The sequence below is a fragment of the Neolamprologus brichardi genome, chromosome 11, assembly GCF_056152115.1.
Source record: "Neolamprologus brichardi isolate AB-2024 chromosome 11, ASM5615211v1, whole genome shotgun sequence".
NCBI lineage: Eukaryota > Metazoa > Chordata > Actinopteri > Cichliformes > Cichlidae > Neolamprologus > Neolamprologus brichardi.
This window is the reverse complement of record NC_142114.1, coordinates 21,785,505-21,810,009: the sequence shown is the minus strand read 5'-3', so window position 1 is coordinate 21,810,009 and position 24,505 is coordinate 21,785,505. Positions and strand designations below refer to the sequence as shown.

The window sequence follows — 24,505 nt, the reverse complement described above, 5'->3', positions numbered from 1 at the left end:
TGGATAAATAAAGGAGGTGGATGGGCAGCAATGTGCCACGTAACTTTCATGCTACATTTACTGTGGCCAGAAATATTGGTAGTATTCAAACTTACTAGGATATAATAATAATAATAATAATAATAATAATGATAATAATAATAATAATAATAATAGAACTAAGAAATTTTACTATAGACAAAACAAGCATTTTCTAAAACTATAAAGAAAACCTACTATATTTTTTGCACATGCTCTTCTTTCTTATCCAGCTATTTATCAATAAGTGACATATATACATACACACACACACACACACACATATCACTTATTGAGACATACATACATGTACATATTGTGCCATTCCTTACTTAGTGTATTGTCTGTCTGTGTTACTGTTTGTACTGGAGCACTGTAACCAAAATAATTTCCCCTGGGGATCAATAAAGTATTCTGATTCTGATATATAATTAGCTATTTTTACTATAGAATACAGGGTGGAGCTGCAAATCAGGGGAAGGCTGTCATTTTCCTGTGATTTGCAATTTTCAGTTCTTAAATCCAGTTACCGTTTATATTAGTTTATTCATTTCCTGTTCTGTCCCATTTCCAGTTCCTATTCTTTCCACCGTGTTTTAATTTTCCTTCATTCCCTGTGACTGTGTTAATGTGTGAGTATGAATAGGGCTGTCTTCCCCTTACTTATATTTCGTTACAGTATGCTTTTTTGGGATAATCAGGCTTTTTTTGCACAAGCAATGCTTCCTTACATCTGCATTGTTGTAGAAAGCGGGAAAAAAAAAATCTCTGTGTATTCAGTTTTGTCAAATAATGAATGACACTGCTGACTGATCAAAGATGCTTCTGATCCTGAACTCAATATATATTTTTTACTCCACTGGTTTTTAATCTGCTTTTTCACTTTCAGTGAAAATTAAAGATAGATCATGATCATCAACAACAAAGAAAACGAATGAAACATATTAGTCATTTTTAAGAAATTCTGTTCTTAAATAAACCCTTATTTGTAATGATTACCTTTGCTTCTGTAATCTTTCTATAGCACTGAATAATAATCACATGGCTTCTCTTCAACGTGAGACCTGATCCAGAACCAGGACCTGTTCTTTTCAACCCACGTTTATTGAACCAGATCAAAGATCTGGCTCAAACAGGCTGGTGAGATAAGACACACGAGATGCATCTGATTTGCTGTGACAGTGCACAGGATGGTTCATTGATGATGTTCTTGAAGTGCAAGAGGCTACAGAAGTGCATCACATCTCTTCCACAGGTTGTGTCTAAGAAAATCACAGCTTTTGTTTCTCCTGTTTTAATTTAATTTGATTAATTAAATTTGACCACAATAGGAAAAGCAAAGATTCTTTCGCAAACAAAATGTTCTCCAAAAAAAACAAAAACAAAAAAAACAAAACGTTTTTTTATAATAAAAAGTCATTGAAAACTCTGTACAAGCACAGATTTCTTTTATATTGTGGTTTTGTTTGTTCAAAGTAGTTTATATTTGTAAAGTAGTGTTTTTTTTTCTTTTTTTTGCCTTTACTTACTCTTTAGGGTCTAGTGTCATAGTGTCTAGATGCAGAAAGCAGAGTCATACATCAACTTTGACAGGCCAGTAGAGTCTGTTTTTGTTGTTTAGCCACTTCAAGGCTAGTATATTGTGTATTACACCTTCTTCAATGCTTGTCATGGAAAGCATTGAAGCACTAAAGCCAAAATGTTGTTGTCAACAATAAGGTGTCATAGACCATAACCCACTGAAAACAACGCAATGATAAGCAGATTGTGTACATACAGTTATTAGAAAGAAAGAAACCTAAATTAGTAAGAGAGGTTATTAGACTGCATGCGATCTGTGTTAACTTCTGATATGCTTTGTTTCATTCTGTAAAGGATTTTTTTAAAAGCCATCTTTATAAGATGTTTACGTAAGACTTAAGACTTTTCTGTTGAGGGGGAACCTCAGGCTTGTATTTCAGCAGCAAACTGCTCGCTTTTAGTATTTTTCTTTAAACCTTATTGTCAAAGTAAAGAAGTCTAGCAAAATAGTCTATATTAGTTTCAGGGGCAAATATCAAATCACCATAAAACACTTCAGCCTGACCTACAGATATTGGTTCTGTGTTTATGATTCCATCACCTATATGTCAATATGTAGTAGAAAAAAGCATTTTGGATTTCAAAATCATTCTCATATACACCTCATGTATATACTTTCTCCTAAGAGCAGGTTTCAATGCTTTAATGTATTAATTTTTTCCAAAAAAAGGTGGGAAGGCAAAGCAAAACCATGACATTTACTTCTTAGTTTTAATTGAACAAGCCCACAGATTATAAGAGCATGCATAATTTATCAGAAAACCAGGCCGTCATCACAAAATCTAATCACATTAAAACAGGGAAAGAATGAGGGTTAGAGGCCAAGTAGAAATAAGTTTTGCTTTTCAAATCGTGGGAGCATTTTAAATTGTGACTTATGGTCATAACTCAAAGCTCAGACTCCCAACTCTCAAAGTCAGTCTTTGTCAGCTTGTTGTTTTCTTAAATTTGATTATGATTTGCCCTTTGCCACATAAGCGAGCAATTAACGATGAAACTTATGACTCTAAAGCTTAGAGTGGCATACAATATTTTAATGTGATCACTTTGCTTCCCCGTGAGACCTGCAGTGTTTCTGAATTAAAGATTAGCTGTACTTTTAACAACCTTAACAGTAAGTATCCTGTGAGCCAGAAGTGTGTCTGTCAGATAAAAATAATTATGAGTATCTAATATTTATATAAATAAATATGTTTTTGAAGACTTACAAGTCCAAAGTTCACTTAAGCATGACTGCATCAACACGTAAAACTACATTTCCCTTCAAACAGGGCGTCTGTTTCAACTGTGAGAGCTACTGATGCCTAACACGTTTATCCACAGGCACTCCCAGCTTTGGGATGTCTGCCTACGTATTTAAAAAAAGATAATGAATGGGGACAAATATGTCGCATGAACATCACAACAACACAACGTTAAGAACCTAAGCTGACTTTAAAATCAATAACATAAGCAATTTATATATAAAAAATACACACATCTCATAATTTTCAGTAAGTGCTCTGAGTGTTTCTAAACTCAGGAACCACAAGGTCACTGAGTACCAGGGTAGCCTGATTATGTAAATATTTATATGTTAACTTTGGATTAGTGAATGTGATAAAAAATGATCAAACTTTAACATGTTTAATTTCTTAAGCTGTTCCCCTATAGCTTTTTGGTCCAAAATTTTAATTGCCTCATTATATATTGTCATAAAGTGCCTAATTGTTTAGTATGCTGCTTGTCGCCAAGAGATTACACATTAATTTAAGTGAGCAAAAAATCAATCATCTACTAGGCCACTGTTTGAAAGCGATAGCTGTGTCAACGAACTTGGGTTGTATTCATTTGTTCACGTGATCAGTCACCCGTTCCATTTTCTTTTCTGTGTTTGAGCCATTGACTTTCGTGCGCAATCATTTCAGATAATCTTATGCAATGTTTCAAATAAAAACAAATGAAAAATAATACCTATAACCAATCTATATAAAGCTAATATCTAATTAAAAAGATTTTTGGATGGATGGATGGATAGGGTATAAGCGTGTATATATGTATGTGATGTATGTCTGCGAGGGCAGACTTCTGTATGGAAGGAGCAGCCAATCACAAGAAAGCTGGTTTAAAGCAAGCAAAGCCTGCCTCAAAGGTAGAGTCCTTAAAATCACATCGAATTAACTAAGAGGGTCCAACGCCTATAAGTAAGGTTTATATGGAACTGTGAATCATGCAAAGAACAAAAGAAAAATGAGTTTCTACTACCAGCCAAGCCTACTGGCAGATGATCTGTATGAATGAGCCAGTATCTTGTAACCACTGGGCATTGTTCCTTAATCTTTTCATTGTAAACTCCAAAACAGGTAGAATTCCACAGCACATATCCCACAGCTTTCTGAATCAGATAGTACTACACTTACAGAAACTGTGACATAACTTACACATCTATGTATTTATTGCCTGAACTGTGTGTTATAAGTGTCAACACTGGGCTGTTTCAGCATATATAACAGTGGTCTGTGACCCATATATACGCAAAGTTTTTTTTCTTTCACTTTCTGTTTTTTCCAGTTTCAAATCTCGATCGTTTCCAGTAAACCATGAAAACCTGAAAGACAAGTCCAGAGAGAGAGAGAGTGACTGACTCAAGGTGAGGAGGGAGGGAAGAAAGAAGGAAGTTGTAATTCTGGAAACAGAAAATGGGCGGGACATATAGTAAGAAGAAAAACAGGAACAAAGTTATGGCAAGTCAAAGTCCAGTACACCTGCACACCTGAGTAAAGCCACTCCTTTCCTAGATCGCATCAGAGATGGTTGAGAAGCAGAGGCAGGGAAATGCTTTGAAACCTTATTCAGCTCCAAGACTTAACAGCGTTTTTCACATTCACTCAGGTTTTGTTTGGGAAGATTTCTGACATCAGGTAGCTTTTTTTATGCAGGTGTGTTTGTGTGTTTCTTTTCCCCCTTTTTGTTTGTCTTTTTTTGGTTTTACTTAAAAGACAGCAGAACTGCCTGGAATTTTTGGAGCCCATATAAGTGATGAAGATGTGGTTCATGAACATTATGATGCTTCTCTTTTTCTGCTTTGGTGAGTACAGCAAGTTCATTTGGATCTTTTTCTCTTATTTACAGGTGTCATTCATTCATTATTCCCTCTTATTTGAAATGAAAGAGTTTCGGTGACCAAGAACTCCTTGGCCATTGTAAATCACCACAAGAAAAAAATAGTTGACATTGAACTGCTAATTTAAAAAAAAAAGCGAATTCTGAATTTACTGTGTCCAAATTTCAAGCTTTCAATAAACTTCATGCACTTTAAAATTGAAATATAATAATACAATCTGCGCTGTTGAACCACTAAATGGTTTGACATCATAAAACTAGCTTGGAAAATATTCAGATTCCAAAATGCAGCTTGTAAAGGACATGGTTTCCCATCCTGAGTCACAGCCTGGGAAATGGCCGAGTTTTATATCCATGTATCAAAGATATGACTGGAAAAAGAACCAAGAGCTTCTTGAGTTTCAGCCACCTGTTGAAACAAAGCCCATCTTAAATGATCTCCCCGCAGTCCCAATCCAGTGTGTGCTCAGTTCAGTTATACTGGGTAACTGCTATCCTCTTTAGTTCAAAATTCAGGCAGCTGTACTAGCTGAGGGCACGAATGCTTTTAGACCGACTGTATTAAGAAAAAGCAACAGAAATGACTCATTTTGAATTTATTGGTTTTAAAAAATACTATCGAAAGAAATCACTTATTCAAACAAAGGATTATTATTTGTAGCAAAAGACTGACTGACTTTTCCCTTCGTTTTTACAGAATCCTCAACTGGCAATGTCACAGTGCAATTTAACTCCAGGAATTTCAGTAACATACTCCAGTGGGATCCTGCAAAGAGCGATTTTCCAGGGCAAAGGTTACTCTATAGTGTCAAGTACAAGAAGTAAGTCCAGGATGATTGATGATTGATGTGACAGCTGTACTTTCCCTGCACTGTTGCTCTGATATAAGGGGCTAATGCAAACACACTTTTTTGCCAAGTGTTGCTGGTGTCTCATTACAAACTGTCGTGGAAAATTTATAATGCAACTTGACAACAAATTAAGAACACAGGGCTGGGCGCCACATGATTTAGGGTTGTATATAGATGTAGTGTTGCAATGGCAGGTATAGCATGCTGAACAAAACCTTGCTTATTTTTACAAATGTCCTCTGCTCACATGACTTGTGTAAAATAATCTTAATGTCTGTTTTATCATTTCTGTATGATTACTAAAGACATTTAAAAAAGACTAAAATTGCCACAGACGCACACTGTTAATGGGCCTTCCATGAACGACCCCACTGCAGCGGAAAAATGCTGTTCTGTTTCTGACCTCACATACAGGCAACTGCAGAGACAAAAACAAATATTCAATTAATCCTGATAAAATCTAAGCTGATTTCAGGACTTTTTTTTGCCTTTTCTAAAGATTCATACATTTTTGATGACGGTTTTTGGAGATTTGAGATTGGATCTCTTCATACAAAAATATAGAAAATTGCCATTCTTATCCTTCAGGATCTAGAAATCTATTTTGCAAAGAGAAGAGGCCCCTCTGTTGCTTTCCCTCACCACCTCTTTTCCCCCTTTCTCTCCTCCCCAAGTTGTGAGTCACTGTGTTTATAAAAACACAGTGACTCACAACTTGCCTCAAAAATCCCACAGTTAGTCAAGTTTATCATGCTGTTGTGTGGCTTAGAAAACGTCTAAAGAACGTCTAAATATCTCCAAAAAATAAGGCCTGTTACAAGTGATTAGCAGCCTACGTGTTTGTTTCTATGCTGCTTTCGTCACTAAAGAGAGCTGCAATACTCATATGACGCTTCCAAGCTGATTTTTTTTTTTACTCTTTTCAATCAGTCTCTACAAACGGCCTCCACGAAGTGGAAATGTCATCTTGTCCAATTAATCATGATGTAGTTTCTTAGACAAATGTCAAGTGCTCCTCCTATCCAATTGACTTTTCTCCCAGCTACTGTCACTTGGAATTTCTGGAGTGATTTTCAGCTTCATTTTAGCTGCAAAGAAAGACTAGCGTGCCTGCAGGATAATGGTTTCTTATTAACACAAAATGCTCATTTGTCTCTCTCAAATAAAAAAAAAACTTGTGTGGTAAAATGATTATGGAGAATTCTGTGAATTCAGTGCAGCCATTTGAGGCGCATAATATTTTCAGTGCTTGAATGCTGGTTTTCACAACTTTTTATAATATTATAATGAATCATTAATATACTTTGCTATCAAAATCTGATTATATTGTACTACTCTCTTTACAGTGATGATAGCGATCAGTCATACAAGATAAAAGACGAGTGTCAGAATATCACCGTCCTGTACTGTGACCTGACGGCAGAAACGCCCTTTGTTTATGATGTTTCTTACCACGCTAAGGTTTTGGTTAATGGCAGAGCTCACGGTTCCACTGAGACAAGGTTTAAACCTTCAGAACACAGTAAGAATACCCACACTCAATCATACATTTCCTTGCATCTTATAGTAAGAACTATTATATCGCAATATTCATCCATTCATCTTTTTTTCCCCCCATCTTCATCTTTTCTCCATAGCTATTTTGGGTCCACCCATCTTGTCTACATCCACAACAGAGTCATCTCTGTTTGTTAATGCCACCTTGCCTGTGGGACCAAATGGAGTCTCCATTGCAGACATCATCATTAACGGCAGAAAAGTGCCATTCGAGACTAAATTTATCTATACCTTGAATTTATACTACCCAGATTGGGCTACAGCGGTGAGTGGGAATTTACAATATAAAACATGCTGTGCATATCTATGTATTGTGTAAAATACGGCACAAGTGAAACCAAAATTACAATAAATTTAAAAAATATAGACATTTAATCTACTACTATTTGCTGATGACAACAACTGTATGTATCAGTAAGAACAGTGAACCAGTCTACACACATTAAAAAAAGTCTGGTAATTCTTATTATTTGAGCCCAACCAATATATATTGGCTAATATTAGCCATTCACTGATAGTATTTATAGCATTTATAACACCTGATAAGAGTAAATTAACAGCCTTCAAGTGCATTATGGATGTTTTTAATAGTATGACCACCAGAGGACACATCTTCAACTTCCTTGTTGGTAACACGTTTTTGGAAAGCTACAAACACAACAACTTACTGATCAGAGGAAAGTTAAGCATAGTGTAAATGAGTGATCAATGACATATTATAATGTTTCACTGCACTGCCATATTTTGCTAAGGACTAATGACTCATAAGTACGCACCAACAAACACTAGCAGACGTTAGGGAGATATATTTATGTTTCATGTGAATGAAAGGGTGAAAAAATACAACATGAGTATTGAGCTTAACCGCATATCTGTATTTTTATCTTCTGTATCCTTTTGTCAAGTGGGCTCTGATTATTTGGGATGGGGGGGGGGGTGTTGTTGTATGTTATTTTACTACTAAAGAGCATAGAGAAATTAATGTTGTTGACTAGAAACTTTTTTTTTAGCCTGAAGTGTACAAATGCATAAAAATAGGGTTGAGTTTTAAGTATTTTCAAACAAGGAGACAATGCAAACACAAAATAGGAAAAATCAGATTAGAGTCCAAAGCAAAGGATCAGGGGAAAAAACTAAGAGCTACATTAAAAGGCCATTTTAAAGGGTTGTGAATAAGGAGTGCTGATTCCATTTTCTTCTGTAACTGATTACCTGCAGTGGCAGGAAATCCCATCTTTTTTCCAAATATGGACTGCTAGAAAATGACATAACTGAATTATTCTCTCCTTGCCTAAGTGTTATTTTTCTACTATGGATCAAGACAAAAGGATCGAGACAAATTATGCAGTGCTCTCTTCCGCGTGAACGCCTTTGCTAATGTCAAGACAGTCACGGTTGGGTGATGCCATGACATCCATTATTGTTCCAATATGTTTACATTAAATAAACCTGCTTTCGAATTGTGTTTGACTTCGTGGCTTTGGTTATCTTGCTATGACAACCAATCCACACTGGCTTTGAATAACTGAATTTTAAACTGAACTGAAGCTTGATCTGGATAAAATCTGATCTCTATATTGTAAGTGGGCCCCTGACATGTATTTTAAACTTCGTAACAAGCTGAGAAACATATTCTAAATTATTTTAAAAAAGCATTTACCATTAGTTCATGTTTAGTTCTCCTGTACATTATAACAGAACACAGCAAAATGTGTTTGATTGCTCCAACCTGTGACTACACAACTATCATTAATATGAACGTATTTTTCCTCTAGCACGTTGAGAGCCACACTGGCCAGTTCAACATCGGCTTAAAGAAGAAGTCTAAATACTGCGGCACGGTTATCTACAAACCATCTTCTGCCTGGGGTCGCCCGAGCAGTGAGAGTGCCTCCTTCTGTGTAACACTGCCAGGTTAGCACAATAATGGCAACAGCATATAAAAACATCATTTTATTCAAACATGAATATGTTGGTTGTTTGTTTGTTGGTATTCAAACTATGATGGGCTGTTTTTGAACAACAAAACTTGATATCAGTTTTGAATGTTAATACTTGTGTACCTTATTTAAAACTCCTGTACCCTGATGATATTTACAAAAATCAGGTTTCACTTGAGAAAATTGTGTGCTGCTTGACAACCCCATAGGAAGCTTTCAAGGGCCCACCTGCTGTAGAGAAAATGCAAAAATTTAGATACTTGAAAATGCTGCTTTTTTTTTTACATTTGACTTTAATCAGACTGCACAAATTTCTTCGAGTGACTGCAGTGTTTGATAATAAATCAAGACAGTTTGTTATAAATCAGCGCTTCTTAAAGCCTTTGCATCTGCACCACACAGATGAGGCACTCACTGACACTGCAATGAAGCAGAAAATGAGGCTACACAATAAACACGCTGTTCCTTCTGTAAATCTGTACTAAAAATGTAATCTTTTTAAATCGAAAAAACAATCTCCCCCTATTATTGTGAACTCGATTAGGCAAGAGATAAGATTACACATTGGACTTGCAAAGACAATGTTCTCACCTGTGCTTGCCAGTGTACATTCCTTAGTGCCATATATAACAGTAAAAGCCACAAGTGCACAGGAGTTTCCACAGGAAATCAATTTCTGTTAGTTACAGTTAGCTATCATTCAAGTACATCTCGAAAATACTTCTACATACCTAAATTCAGGAATGTGTGTATTCATCTGCTGTGTGACAGGTGTAGTCAGGATACTCCCTGAGAACATTCCTAAGCATGCATGTCACCCTGGGAAGTTTTATAGCTCCCGGCTTTTAAGTGCTCAAGCATTTTCCTGTAACATGTCTATCAAACAACCTTTCCTCTATTTCAGAAAATCCGTGGATGCTTCTGCGATGGCTTCTCTTGATTGCGGCTGGTGTGGTTGCCTTAGTCATAGTATCAGCTGTGTGTACGTGCAAATATGTGAAAGGTGGAAAGTCAACGAGCATGACACAAGCACTGGTAAGGCCATTGTTTCTTTGTGTCCTTCCTTACTGTCACACAAGGAAATGTTGTCTTACCGGAAAATCAATATCAATTGCACATCACTAACTCAACACAGGTTCAGTTTGATAAAGTGTCGCATCAACTTAAGATACAAACAATGAAACACTGTGGGTGTTGTTTTAGTAAAGTCAAAGGAACATGTGCAGTGAGTCACGGTGGTTTTGTAACTGGTGTTTTTTGTAGTCTGTGTATGCTCTCTTTGCTTTTTGTATCAATGTGGCATTAACTACAGATTTCTAAACAGCTTGGTAGACCTAAAAATACTTTTATGAATTGTGTGTGTTTGACTGATCCATATCGCTTCATTGTTTTGGAAACAGGAGGCAACCACTTCTGAAACCCCAAAGATACTGCAGGATCCAGATAAAAATCTCGTAATTTCTCAAGTCGAGGTATGCCCTCACATGGATGAAATAGTTTATGCCAAAATCCAGATGAATAAAAATGGGCCTTCAGTTAGGAATGGAGACTATTCCCCCCAGGACATCCCTTTCCCTCCCTGGCAAGACCACACTGGCTCCTCTGTGGACACAAGAACATGCAGAACTCCAAATTCTGAGGACACAAGTGCCCAGTCCTCTGACATCTACAGTTCTGTGGCTGTTCTACCTAAAGAGAATGATGACATTCAGCAGGCTGTCACTGAACGTGAAGTCATGCACCATGTGATCGCACGCGATGTAAGACCATTACCTGATGCTGATTCTTGTGACACCAACCCAGATGGGAAGCTGCTGCTGCACACAGTGCGGGATATCAATGGACAACTCATGTTGCCTTTCCTCAATTTTCAGTCACAAAGCAGCAATAGTGATGCAACATGCCTGTCAAACAAAGAGAGAAAACCTCTCCTATCAGACCTCATACCCTCTATGGATCAGTCATCGTTAGCTTCCTTGCTCAGCCTAAATAGCTCAGAGTGGTCCGATTCTGGATGTGATGATAGCTCTATAACGACACCGACCCACTCATACTGCAACACCCATTTTTCTCCATCTCAACCACTTATTCCAGATTCTGACAAGGAATGTGAGACTACACCATTGAGTGATGTCTCATTTGAATCAGGATACAAGCAAAACTGGATGCCTGAATTATGTAGCGGATCTATTATAGACAGCTGCAGAAGGACAAACTACATGTGGACCTGCAATGGCTCCAAAATGGAAGACAATGACAATGAGGAAGTTGAAGACCAGGGAGAAGTAGAGAAATCAAGACCAAATTTCCTGGGAAGTTGGACAATAAGAATTCAAGAATAATAGACTTTGATTGACCCCTAACCCCCACCCACCCATCGCGATCCTTGAATAACTATAGAGAACATTTCTCTGTTTTTTTGACGGGAGGACTGACAGTGCTTTGGAGGCAGAACTCTAGTAGATGGATGGGTTAGCAACACACTGTGTTGTTCAAGATGAAGAACTGCCTCTGAATTAAGTACACTTTTCCTGTTTGTATTGTATATTTTTGTATATTTTTATTTATTATCTGACAATTGCAAAATATTGGGAGAAACTAACTGGGTTTACATTTAAAAGCCTGGGTGCATTTGCTGTTTATAAACTCTGCAAATTCTTCGTCACTGTCACTTTTTAGCCAAAAAACCCACTTAAAAATAAAACAAAAAAACAAACATAATTTGCGTTTTATATGAGGTTAAACAGCCAAAGTTTACCTCCTTCCAAACTGATAACATCTGTTCTGAATATGTCATTGTGTAATGTCTAAAGTGAAGTGAATAGGTGTCAACAAACATCTCATTTCTTAGGGAATTCATAGCATATCTCACATTTTATGTAATGGGCAACAAAAAGAAAAAGTTGCACACTATTAATAACTCCCAAAACTCTAATGACACATCACAAGCATGCGTGTTTGTGTGTTATCACTTTGACAACATGTTGCAACTTATTACAAACCCTAAATACACAAATCCAGTCTGGTCATTTTTAAATTACAATGTGAGCGATCAGCCTTAAAGATTAGATGGAAAAACAAATGCGATTGCATAGTGGCTGAACACAGCAGCAGACTGAGCCCGACACTTATTGTCACATATTGAGGTGTTTAAAATGGGAGTAAAATGACTGAATGTCTGCAGGGCAACAATATATTCAATTTCTTTTCTCATTAGCATGTTTCAGTGTTAACAGATGTACAATTCATGAAATGGCTACATGTATGTATATAAAAAGAAATGTTTTTTTTCATCGCAATGTTTACGAACTCAATGTTTGCTGTTCTTCCAGCAGAAGGAAACAGACGGTATCACATATATTAGAAGGTGGTGTTGGTTTCCACCCACGCCATGTAGATAACACTGAGGCTTTTAATAGCGTCAGTGCAGACTTTTAAATACACCTATAAAGTAATAATGTCAGGTGTGTTGAAACCATGTGATGTGAGTCACATGTGAACTTTGTACAGCACATTTTAGACATCTGTTTTATAACAGATGATATTTAACCTGTCTGTGTTCTTTATTTCCACTTTGTAAATTTCCACTTACTGTTTATGTTGGAAGTTCATCTTTGCAAGTCTGAGTAGCATTAAGAGATAAGAGTTTAATAACAACCATTGAGTAACATATTCTACAGTAAGATTTGTGAAAGTGTCATTTTCAGTTTTGAGTTATTACTGGAAATGATTAAAATGTCTATATACTGGAGAACTTCCTTATAACTGTTGCAGTGTGAGTGTAGCAGAGACACAGTACTGTATGCAAGCTTGATTAGGAAAACTCTGAACATATTCTGAATTCCGACTTCTAAGAAATGTTTTGATTAATTGGCATTCACTAACCAAAACTCTGGTTAGACAGTGCTTATTTGAGAAAACCATACCAACAAAATAAATTTGCATCTGTTTTGTAACATACTGAAAGTTCTTGCAACGTGCCGTACACACTGACCTCGTCAGGTAATAAAGAGGTGATGTGGACGGTGCAAAGAATCCAAAGTTCAACTCAACCGCCTGTTGCTAAGTGCATGTTTTCAGTCAACTAATGACGATAAAGTAGCTTTGTTTTTCTACTTCTGCCTGGGTGAACATGCTGTAAAAGTCTCGTGCTTAACCGTTTAAAAAAAACAGCTCCATGTTGAAAATCACAAGTGGCACTGATTTAGCAACAGACTGCACACTGAGAATAGAAATTTCATTAAATGGTTAAATGGTTAGAAGCCACGCTGAGAGGAGGTAGTTTAAATCATAGCCTAAAGAATCTAAGAAAGGCTGACCCAATTGATTGTGATTTGAATTTATATACAAAAAATAGACAGCATTGTTGGCAACTGTATCTGTAGCCTAAAATGAGAGTTCATTGTTTTGTTTGGGGTTTTTTCTGAGTAGCTAGGAGAGAAAATGATCCTTCCATTCACTGTTCAAACTGAAAAGGGGAAAAGTGTAGCTAACTTCAAGACATGATACAGTATAAGCTTTTGTGCGCATCTCAGATTTAATGCCCATTGTTAGCTTAGTTATACAACTGTTACCAGATATGCTAATAAGATATTTTCCAATGAAAGGCTGACCTATAAACAGGAAACAAAGAAAACGTAAGTGATATGCCATGCTTCACTCAAAACAAGTCTTAAATATCTAATCAGAATAACAGATTCATTGTAACTACTACACGCCGCTGTATTATGACTTTTTCCTTTTTTGGAGGGGGGGAGCAGCGGGGGGGGGGGGGGGGGGGGAGTGCAGCTTAACTGGACAAAATAAACTCAATAAAATTAATTATATTTTGCAGGTAATGTCAAGATATGATAGATCATTCAATGTAATATACAGGTTTCAAAGCCAAATTAGGAGTGGCAAATCTAATTTCGAAGTTGCATCAGTAACAAAAAAACAATGCCCTCAATATGACAAAAGGAGCAGCTTCATATATCATGGAAACACAATTTGCAGAGTGCACTTTGTAGGACAGTGACAAAATTTTTTACAAACACACACACACACACACACACACACACGCGCACACAGTATGAAAAATAACCACACAATTAAATCAATACATCCTGAGACACGATATCGACACGAACTTACATTATGAACATGTCAGAAGCTTAGATTTATGACCATGCTGCCTGGTAGAAATTACTTGAAATCCAAAGCTCCTGGAAAGAAGTAACACATAAGTAAAGCACGTAGACAGCTACATGGAAACAAAGAAGTGATACTGTCTAATGTGACAAATTGTGCAGCAGATTATTGGTTTTAAAAGTCAAAGATAATGCCAGGTTGTCCAGACAGCTTCCCCATGAGGGCTTTTTCGTTTATCTTGTATCTTTTATAAAACTAGTACTGTGTTTTACTGTATTTTTAAAGGAACAATATAACTCCTGCATTAATGGATGGTGGTGATAGCTAAGGTTAAATTTTGCTTCGCTGTTCTGTGCAAACAAGTAGACAAAGTATTTTGTGGAATAGAGTTCACAGCCCTCGGGTGTTCTGCAACTCTCTTCGTCCAAATACAAGCGTCTGAATGAACATGGGGCTCCTGTTCTGCCCTTTACATATAAATGAATGGGTTCATCAGTTCTTGAAGAGAGAATAGGTCTGATACATAAAGGGAAAAGTGGATATTGTTTAACATTAGTGGAGTGCTGGAGCTGAAAAAGCAATTCAATTTTATTCAGTTTTATTTATATAGCACCAATCACAATAATAGTCCCTCAAAGTGATTTATATTGTAAGATAAAGACACTACAATAATACAAAGAAAACCCCAACAATCAGATGACCCTCTATGTGCAAGCACTTCGCGACAGTGTAGTGTTTTAACAGGAAGAAAACTCCAGCAGAAACAGCATCAAGCAGGGGCGGCTATCTGCCATGATTGGTTGGTGTTTAGGGAAGAGAGACAGGACAAAAACATGCTGTGGAAGAGAAACAGATTTTAATAACTACTAATGATTAAATGCAGTGTGGTGTATAAACACAAAGAGTTAAAAGAGGTAGCGACGCAGAAATGCTCAATGCATCATAGCAGCCCCCTTAGTCTTGACCCAGGCAAAATTAAGGGAGAGTTCAGGCTCACTTTATCAAGCTTACTATAAGATTTATCAAAAATGTAAGGTACAGCCTAATCTTAAAAGTAAAGAGAGTGTCTTTCTCCTGAAGCTAAACTGGAAGCTGGTTCCTCAGAAGAGAGGTCTGAAAGCTGAACGCTCTACCCCCCTCTACTATTAATTGTCCTGGGAATCACAAGCAAGCCAGCAGTCTGAGAGCAAAGTGCTCTACTGGGGTGATATGGTACCACGAGGTCTTTAAAATTAGATGGGTGATTAGATTTCAAAACCTAGTATGTGAGGGAAATGATTTTTAATTTTATTCTGGATTTAACAGGGACCCAAGCAAGAGAAGCTTAAGGGAAGCATCCATAATTAACGTTAATGTGTAAGGAATTCTCCCCATTTACATGAACAAACTGTAATCTACTAGATAGATATTATTCAAATCTGCAGAGGAGTAAATATGACTACTATACTACTATAAATATTTTACAACTAAGCTTTCAAGAACTTTTGAAATTAGCTAAGAATTAGCTAAGAAATCTAAGTTAAGCAATGCCTTGTTAAGTAATGATTTCATTACCACAACCTTAAAGACTTATGGCGTTTAGAGATAGATTGATGATATTCAAGATCAAAGTGTTAATTAATGGTAGGGCTATGCTGCGCAGTCTTGTCAGAATAGAATCTAGCTGCTGAAAGTAATTACTAAAATTAACTCAGAAAGATCAATCGGAGAGCCTTAATAAATATCTGTAGTATTCAAAGTTGCTGTACATAATGATCCATCTGTAAGATCATTATGAATATTTTTTTATGTTCTGGATTAATTTTTATTTGGAAAAGAGATTCATGAAGTCATTACTAGTTCTTTTTAAAGGGATGCTTGGGTCAACAGAGTTTTGACTCTGGCTACAGCGCTAAAAACCTGAGGTTGTTCCAATTTCCTTCCGAACAGTAATGAACAGTAAGTCCTAGCTTTACATAGGGATTTTTATAGGCCAACACATTCTTTTTCCAGGCTAAACAAAGATCTTTTACATTAGGATGCTATTTCCTCTCCAGGCTAAAGGTTCTCTACTTTAAGGGTCTTCTGATTTAAGGCTTTCTTTTTCAGAGAAACCACAGTATCCAGAGTTGTATGAAGTGACGATTTAACAATGTTAACAAGATAATTGACCTCTGTGCGAGTAGAGTTTAGGTAGCTGCTCTGCATTCTACTGGCACATGGCATTGAAGATAAAAGTGAAGGAATTACATACATTAGTTACAGCACTTTCAGTAAGACGTCTACTGCAATGAGATTTATTCCCCACTGCTGTGTTATTAAGAAATGATCAGACAAAGGAGAGTTTTCAGGTAATACTGCTAAATGTTCAGTTTCAGAAAAAATCTAGGGCTTATTTAAAGTGGTGGGTGGGCTCATTTACATTTTGAGAGAAGCCAACTGAGTCTAATAATAGATTAAATGCAGTGTTGAGGCTGTTGTTTTCAGCATTTACATGCATCTTAAAATCACGTACTATGAGTATGTTACCTGAACTGAGCACTAAATTAGATCAAAAGTCAGAGAATTTAGATTGAAACTCTAAGTAAGGTTCAGGTTTACAAATTTACATAATTTCCTTAGGGATGTTGTTACATAGGGAACAAATCATTAAAAACATTTGCAGTTTTCCAGTTAGGGCGTACAAAGGTGAGCAAGGCTTGCAAATATTTCAAAACTCTATCTGGTTCTTTGGTTGATTAATAAGTGGAGTAACAGATTGCTCCAACAAAATTTAAAAAAAAAGGAAAGAAAGAAAGAAACTAAAGTAGACCGACAACAATGAAATGTATGTGAAAGGATCTTGTGTGTAAGAGTAAGTGGGTAGTCGAGAGACAAAGAAACTGGGTAACACCCAGAAAAGAAAAAGGAAGGAAAGTAGGACAACAACCTACATGAGAACAAACCATGGTGTGGAGAAGTGAGGAAGTGAGGAAAGCAAACAAGAGGATTTTAAACTGTAGCCACGGTGTTTCAAAAAGTCTTTGAGAAATTAGGGTTTTTCTATCTGTTGTGTTTAGAAAGTCATGTCATAGAGCATATTGTCAAGCTTTCAAGCTCGTGCCCCGCATCTCCCCATCTGGCTCCTCTTTGGACAGATGTACAAAAGAAACTAGGAGCAGTAACAAGCAGTAGTTTGTCTGTCAGAAAGCCGTCTTTCTCCACTTTCAAGCCTTGACAAGATTGAATAGGAGATCTCAGGACAAACCCTCGAGTCTTACAGCTATAAAAGAACCTACAATGGGGAATAGCAGTTTGGATGAACCCAATGCTTCTGCACCCACTGAGTGTCAGACAGTGTTGAGGGAGTGTGCCTCCCCTGGATCAATGAATATACTGACAGACTGAGTACCTGGGCCACTTAAGTTAAGACAACACGCAGGCAACCATGTTAGACAGTTGCATAAATAACTGCCCATTTCAATTATTGCCAGAAAACTCAAAGGCTGATTGTATTTACAGAAACAAACACCTCGATTACAATTCTTTTCTTTTCTTATTGTTTTTCATATAAATTACAATATTATTAAAAATTCTAACAAATGCCAGTGCTCCCCCTCAGCCTCCTAATAAAAGCACCTACTGTATGGTATATATTTGAAAATCCTAGGGATTTTCTGAAACGTTGACCTCTGACCTTGATGTCCAGGTTACTGGGATTGCAACTTGACTGAGATTTGTAGTAAATGCACCTATAGCATGAATTTGAAAGTCCTACTTCCCCTCGTTCTTGAGCTATCATGTTCATAACATTTCAAAAAAAACTTGACCTCAAGGTCACTGGGATTCAAACTCACCCAAAATCTTTAGTAGTTTCATCTATGGTATTTGTTTCAAAATATTGTGTTGTCTCTTAGTTATTGCATTCACAAACTTGGTGTTCATGCTGCCCCACCCGCCTTCACAGTGACGAGAATGCCCCATCAAGCCTTTACAGCTTAGCGTTAAATTTTTTTTAAAAAAAATGCTGAAACTCAATTTATGACCTTAAACTTCCTTGTTAAAGTATTTAATAGAGATCTCAATATGTAATAGCTCCTGTGATATTTTGTTTGCAAAGCAGTCTTTATAAGTGTTATTTTGGGTCATGTTCAGCTAATTTATCTTTTGTATAACCAAGCAATGCAAAATTCTAGTTTGGAGAGATACAACAAAAAGAGGAAAAACTTATTTGAAGAAAAGATATTTGAAGATGCTCAGAGAACATAACAGCTATAGGTTCGGGGGTCTCGTCATAAAACTATCAACAACATCCCCCCAATCTCAGATGCAGCCATCTGTTTTCTAATTATGTCTTTTCTGATAAGGTGCAGAGAGTTAACTGGGTCTATTGAAATGCATCCATGCCTCATAGCTAAAAACTCTGCACTCTGATCTTCAAGGTCCTTCATTAAAGGTTCTCATTATCCTCGTGAGATAATAGAGAGAGAAAGTAAACTTTCAGCTAATAAAAGACTGCAAAATAGTTTGTCTTTTTACACAAGAGAGTGTGTATGACTTGCCAGTTACTTACAGATATAAGACGTAAAGCAATGTGTGTTAATAGTATGAAAATGAATGAGGGGAAACAAGATGTTTAACAAAGATAATGCTATAAATAGCTTGATATTCTTGGGGAATGGGGATGCAGCCTTCCGAAAGTATGGCCCCAAACTCTGAAACAAGAAACTTATAATATGGCATTTAAACTGTCCATACAATTAATAACAACAGCTATAGCAACTGGGTTCAGCCACATTTAAAAGTCTGGTAGATGCAGGGCTTATCGATTATATTCTTCATCAATATCATATTGACCTTCTGCTTTTGTTTCTTCCAAGATTGTTTTCATATTTTTCTGTGCTTGACATGATTTTATGTTTGACTATGTATTATTTACATGTCTATGTGTGCGCTTCTGTAGGTATGCATTTCTGATGGTTTTTATGTTTGTATAAATTTCTGCTTTAATAAGTGATTTTTTTATGCCTGTGAAGCTCTTTGAACCCAAATGAAAGTCCATTTAGCTGAATTAAATTGATCTTTGCCATTTTGCATTGGGCCTAAGTTACACAGGCCTAGAGACCAGTAAGCATACCAGCGAGTGGTTGTCAGACGTACCAAGCAACCACAGATTGTTAGGGGAAAATGAGTACGAGTTGTGGCAGTTATTAGGTGAAATTGGTGGCGAAGTTGAGAGATGTATACTGTGCTGCACCAAAAAACTTTGCATGCAAGTAGATTGCTGCAGTCGCCAATAGTTAGCATGGAAGAAGCCAACTTAAACCATAAATGGAAAAGTTTTGCCCTCAAACTAAAAGATGTACTTTTTTTTTCGTAACATTTCTCGGTTGCAGCAGTAAGGCACAACATTCACTCTGAAGGCAAACATTCCCCGTTTACCTTTTTGCACTGCACTTTTTCAAGTTTCGCCACAGCTTGCCAACCATTGGGCAACTGTTTACAGACAGTATGGTATCTTAAAGGCACACTATGAACAACCACATCAGTTTGCTAGCAACCAAAGTAATCACAATGTGGTTTCTGGTGTAAAACCATCTAAGGAAAGCCACTGAACTCCAGCAGGCACTTACCAACTGGTGAGGGAATACAGTTTGTTCCCTAGTGACCAGATGTTTTGTTTTTGCCTGAATTGATCAGTTGCCGATTATGTATTGATTCTCGATGACCTGTACTTTTATAATGTACACTGTATACCATTTGTTATTTCTATATATATATGCAGTGATAGGCTTGTGTTACTGGATAAAGACACTTTTCTATTAGTATTTTTGATTAATATAACTTTAAACTCTACTCACACAAAGCTCATTTGTTTATTAGCTAAATCAGTTATTTATGTTCCTTAAACATCAAAGACAAAATCTGATGTTTAAGAAAAGATTATACAAGATGAATACAACACTGATTAATTTCCCTATGTCAGAGTAAATTGCTACCTTAATTCTTGTAAAATATGAGTTCTTGTGAGTCATAAGAATATTAATACGTAGATTAGGCTTAAAAAGTGCTTTGAGTGTTCAGGCAGAGTAGAAAAGAACAGAGGTAGCAAAAGTACAGACTTTCTTTACTTAAGTAGAAGTACAGACACCTGAGTTAAAAATACTCCATTAAAAGTTGACGTACGTTTTTACTCAAGTAAAAGTGAAAAAGTACAGGCTCTGAAATGTAATCAAAGTAAGAAAGTAAGAGTAGCTCCTTGAAGGAGAACCCTACTAATAATTTTTGTACAAAGGTAAATGAACCTTGTGCTATATTAATATTAGAGTTACACAACTGAATTCAAAACGATGTCAGCAGTTTTAAAAGCTATGATGTCTGATGTCCATCCCCTATACTGACACTATACTATTTATACTGTCCTTACACTAGACCGTATGAAGCTGGAATTCAGTAAATTAATCTAAGGCTCATCCGCTTAAATGCAAATTCATCTCTGCTTTTGATGTAAACCCAACTGACCATTTGCATTTTATAAAGCAGCTCTTACCTTTAAATATAACCTCTCTACTTCCTCCCCTGTGTGTCTGTCTTCCAACAGCTGTCTCACAGCAGCTGGACCTTCAGCTAGCAGCACACTCAGCGACAAACTGCACACAAACAGTTTGTGTGTTTGCTGATGTTTGTTAAGCTGATAGAAACGTTGAAATTGAAATTACCTGCAACTTAACATTGTTACTAGCTTCATGCTCACTCCTCTTCTGTAGAGCTAGCTAGATGCTAAAGTACTTCAAGCACGTCCTACAGTCACCAGGAGCTTCCTGCCCACTTTAACTCTTGAACATAAACACTATAGACAAACCTAAAGTATGAAAATGTAAGGAGTAAAAAGTACTGTTTTTTATGTAGGGAGTAAAAGTAAAAAGTTGAAAAGAAAAAAAAGAAAAAATACTCGAGCAAAGTACAGATACCTGAAAATTTCAAAAGTTCACTTACCATTAACACCAACTTGAAAGCACCGATCATCAGTCAGCTCTTGTAAGTTGTCAGTCTGTTGAGAGGCAGTAAAGGAAGGTGATACCCCGTCATTAATCTCTCTCTCAGCTTTTCATACACTAAACTGCTTCACCAATCAGCTAAAGCAAGACCTGCAGACCTCTTTATTAGATCTGGGTGGCAATTCAGAAGAGCTAAAAGCTAAACAAGCTTTATTTAGCATTAATAAACCTTTAATGTCATGACACCAAAACCTACAACAACTACCTACTTAATGCCAACTAGTAAATATAAAGGAGAGACCGTCATCTTTTGGCTTCTCTGTGGTGACGAGCCTTTTTAAAAGTACATCCAACAACAACATGACTGACAACAACTGGCGTCCTTTTTCCTGCCATCCCCTTGTAGAGGGCACCTACGTCTCGTCAAGACCATGTCATTTAATAAATAGAAGTCTGCATGTAATTGGAACCAATCACTTCGCCCCCTTCCTTTCCTCTCTTGCATTCTAATGATCTCTTAATGGGCCCTTGATTAGAAAAAGGCATGGAAACAGCTGTCAAGGCAGGCCAGGAAATGATGGATCATCCTGCAGACTTTGGTGTCCATTAAGTTCTATTCTGGGCCCGATCACCACTGGGGGAGAAGATAGCAAAGAAAGTTTAGTAATATTTAGTTTCCCAGTGGAACAACACTCACTAAAGTCTTGAAACTGATACTAAATTAATTCTGAGCACTGGGAAGAACATTCAGTCTGAACCTAACAGTGTTGTGCATTTTTGCACATTGCCTCTTGTCAGCATGGCGTGTAATGTGTCTAAACTTCTCATTACTAAGCCCGGCATACTGTGCTATTTGCTCAAGGGCGCAAAAGGTAAATATGATGACACATAAAGTGATGGTATCACATGACGATGAGAGATATTCAGTTAAATGAGATTAAATGCATTAAAAACAGAGTAATTCATCATACATTATCAGGAAATAATAATATGACATTGTTGCTTATCAAAACATGAACAACCCCGCATGAAAAAATGTAATGGCATGCAGGAACTGTCTCGTATCCTTTCATATTCTCGCCTCTGGCTCAGGTCACGCCAGATTTACTGTAAGCATGAACTGCAAAATAAGGAAAGAAATACCTGGCCTCCAGGATTGGGGTATGCTAGAACTTTCTCTGATATGAGGTTTTAGAGTCTTACTCAAAAAAGTTCCCAAGTCCAAATGAAAACACTGCCTAATAATAACTAGAGACAACATTGTGGTTCAGTCAACTGCACACCGGTAAAGTGTCTGCTTGTGATGAGGTACCTGTTGACAAAGGCCGATGACTCACCACCAAGCCGAGTATCACATCCTTCTTAGAGGACTCAAGACGGATCATGTATCTGTGACAAGAAGCTGATCTATTTAGTTGTATTCTCTGTTAGTTGGTGCTTGCAGTAACGTTTTTTAGCAGCAGTAGAGAGCAAGGAGTCTGCAGTTTCAAGGCATTTCACAACAGGGCTCGCAAAATCGCTAGCCCGACGTCCCGGGGCTAGCGATTTTTCCAGTCGGGCTACCAAAATCTATCTCTGCCCTGCCCGTCGGGCTATCGTAGGAAGGAAAAATATATGTCAATGCTTTTGCATTCTTTCAGAAATGTAGCTGGGTAATTATGTCATTGGCATCGGTGAGCCACTGTGAATATGTGACATATTGAAATCGCGTTTGAATTTGCGCTTGTTTTTTGCTTTCACTTTGCAATCGTGCGAACTGTGTATAGAGAGCGACAGTACTGATTAGTGAGTGATGATCATTTGCGCACCAATTCCTCTGACATCGTCTTATCAATCGTTAGCTTACTATGCAAACATGACAAGTGAAATCTCCCGCAGCAAGCTTAAACATGTGAGAGGTTGATCGCGCAGAGAATCGCTGAGCGTTATGTGAGTGCGTGTGTAAAAGCAGCAGGATACATATTTTAGTTCTGCTGAGCCAAATAAGACAGGTCAGCGTGAAGAAGTGACAGCCAAAGAAAAGCTTACCACAAAACGGAAAAGTTATGACAAATCAGACTATAAGGCAAAAAGAAAGTGCATCTTTATGGTTTCATGGACAAAAGAATTTCTGTGGCTGCAATATGACAAGCTAAATAACCAGGGCTGCACATAAGTGGTCCGCAGGTGCGCATTCGCTGCCAAAATAAAAAACGCGCACAAGATAAGAAGTTGCAACGCGTGTTTGCGTACATAAGATTTTCTGGAGGAGGACAGACATTTGTTTAGAACTCTTAAAGATGTTGAAGAAGCTCCTTTAAGCAATTACTTTGGTTTTCCTCCACCTCCAAAGAAATGTCAGAAGGAGTCCGAACCACAAAAGAAGCGCGTATTCTCGGAAAAGTGGTTGCAGGAGGTGAGCTGGCTTCAAACAAATGATGAACGCACAGATGTGGTGCAGAATGTGCCGTGAAAATCCCACTCTAGCGGATGAAAACAGTGCCTTTTATATGGACGCAAACGCGCGTTGCAACTTCTTATCTGGTGCGCGTCTTTTATTTTGCCAGCGAATGCGCACATGCGGACCACTTATGTGCACCCGTGTAAATAACATAATGTTCTGCCGGGTGTGTTGTTGGTTTTCCCTCGATTTCTGAGTCGACAAGCGCCTTTGTTACTGGGACCAGTAATTTTAAGAAAGGCCCCCATTAGAACCCATGAGAAATGCAAGAAATGCATTATTGCTCAGTCTGCAATATCTTTCCCGGAACAAACACCAATTGCAAATAACATACTAAAAATAAACCTGAAAAATCAGTTTAGAACAGCGTACTATGTTGCAAAGAGTGAACTACCACTGGCACAATTTAGCAGTCTTTGCAAACTTCAAAAAGCAAATGGCCTCGATCTTGGTTCCACTTGCCTCTTACCCGTGACTTCAGTGGAAATTTCAAACTCAGGATCTGACACAGACTGATTCATGTTCTACACAGTTCTTACAAGTTCACAGAAATTTCTGTTCAATTAGAACCAAGTATTTGAGTTGATGATTGTAATTTTTATACAATGTTGTAATTTGTTTTTCAACAATTTTTTGATTAATGTTTTGTTTCCTTTACAATATTATACTTTAATGTATAATATTGTAAAGGAAACAAAACATCAATCAAAAAATTGCTCTCTTTTTTATTCGGGCTACTTAAATTTATTTTGGGCTACCAAAAACTGAAGAGTCCCTGCCCGAAGGGCTACCAGGGATTTTGAAATTTTGCGAGCCCTGCACAAGTCTCGTGCCTAGTATCTTATTCTCTCCAAGTCTTCTACTGTGATCAGATAAGTCAAGAAATTTGGGTTATTTTAATCTATTGTTGTGTTCAGGTTGTCAGTTGTT

At 37.2% G+C, this 24,505-nt stretch overlaps 1 protein-coding gene across 2 annotated transcripts; it reads left to right on the top strand.

Annotated features, from left to right (window-relative positions):
* Window positions 1–4,383: 4,383 nt before the first annotated feature.
* Window positions 4,384–11,427, top strand: LOC118454232 (uncharacterized). Of its 2 annotated transcripts, none has more exons than XM_087847798.1 (7): window positions 4,384–4,666; window positions 5,399–5,522; window positions 6,899–7,074; window positions 7,190–7,374; window positions 8,885–9,015; window positions 9,937–10,084; window positions 10,453–11,427. In XM_087847798.1, the coding sequence occupies exons 1-7, from the start codon at window positions 4,618–4,620 to the stop codon at window positions 11,389–11,391; spliced, it is 1,752 nt and encodes a 583-aa protein (XP_087703924.1). In that variant the 5' UTR covers window positions 4,384–4,617; the 3' UTR covers window positions 11,392–11,427. The 2 variants fall into 2 exon arrangements, with proteins under 2 accessions (XP_087703924.1, XP_035763997.2); XM_035908104.2 differs by having other exon boundaries at window positions 8,885–9,023; window positions 9,954–10,084; window positions 10,450–11,427.
* The last annotated feature ends 13,078 nt before the right edge of the window (window positions 11,428–24,505 follow it).

Coding starts and splice junctions, on each gene's coding strand:
- LOC118454232 (XM_087847798.1), top strand. CDS start 4,618: ATGAAGATGTGGTTCATGAACATTATGATGCTTCTCTTTTTCTGCTTT. Junction 4,667..5,398: donor GCTTCTCTTTTTCTGCTTTG/GTGAGTACAGCA, acceptor TCGTTTTTACAG/AATCCTCAACTGGCAATGTC. Junction 5,523..6,898: donor TATAGTGTCAAGTACAAGAA/GTAAGTCCAGGA, acceptor CTCTCTTTACAG/TGATGATAGCGATCAGTCAT.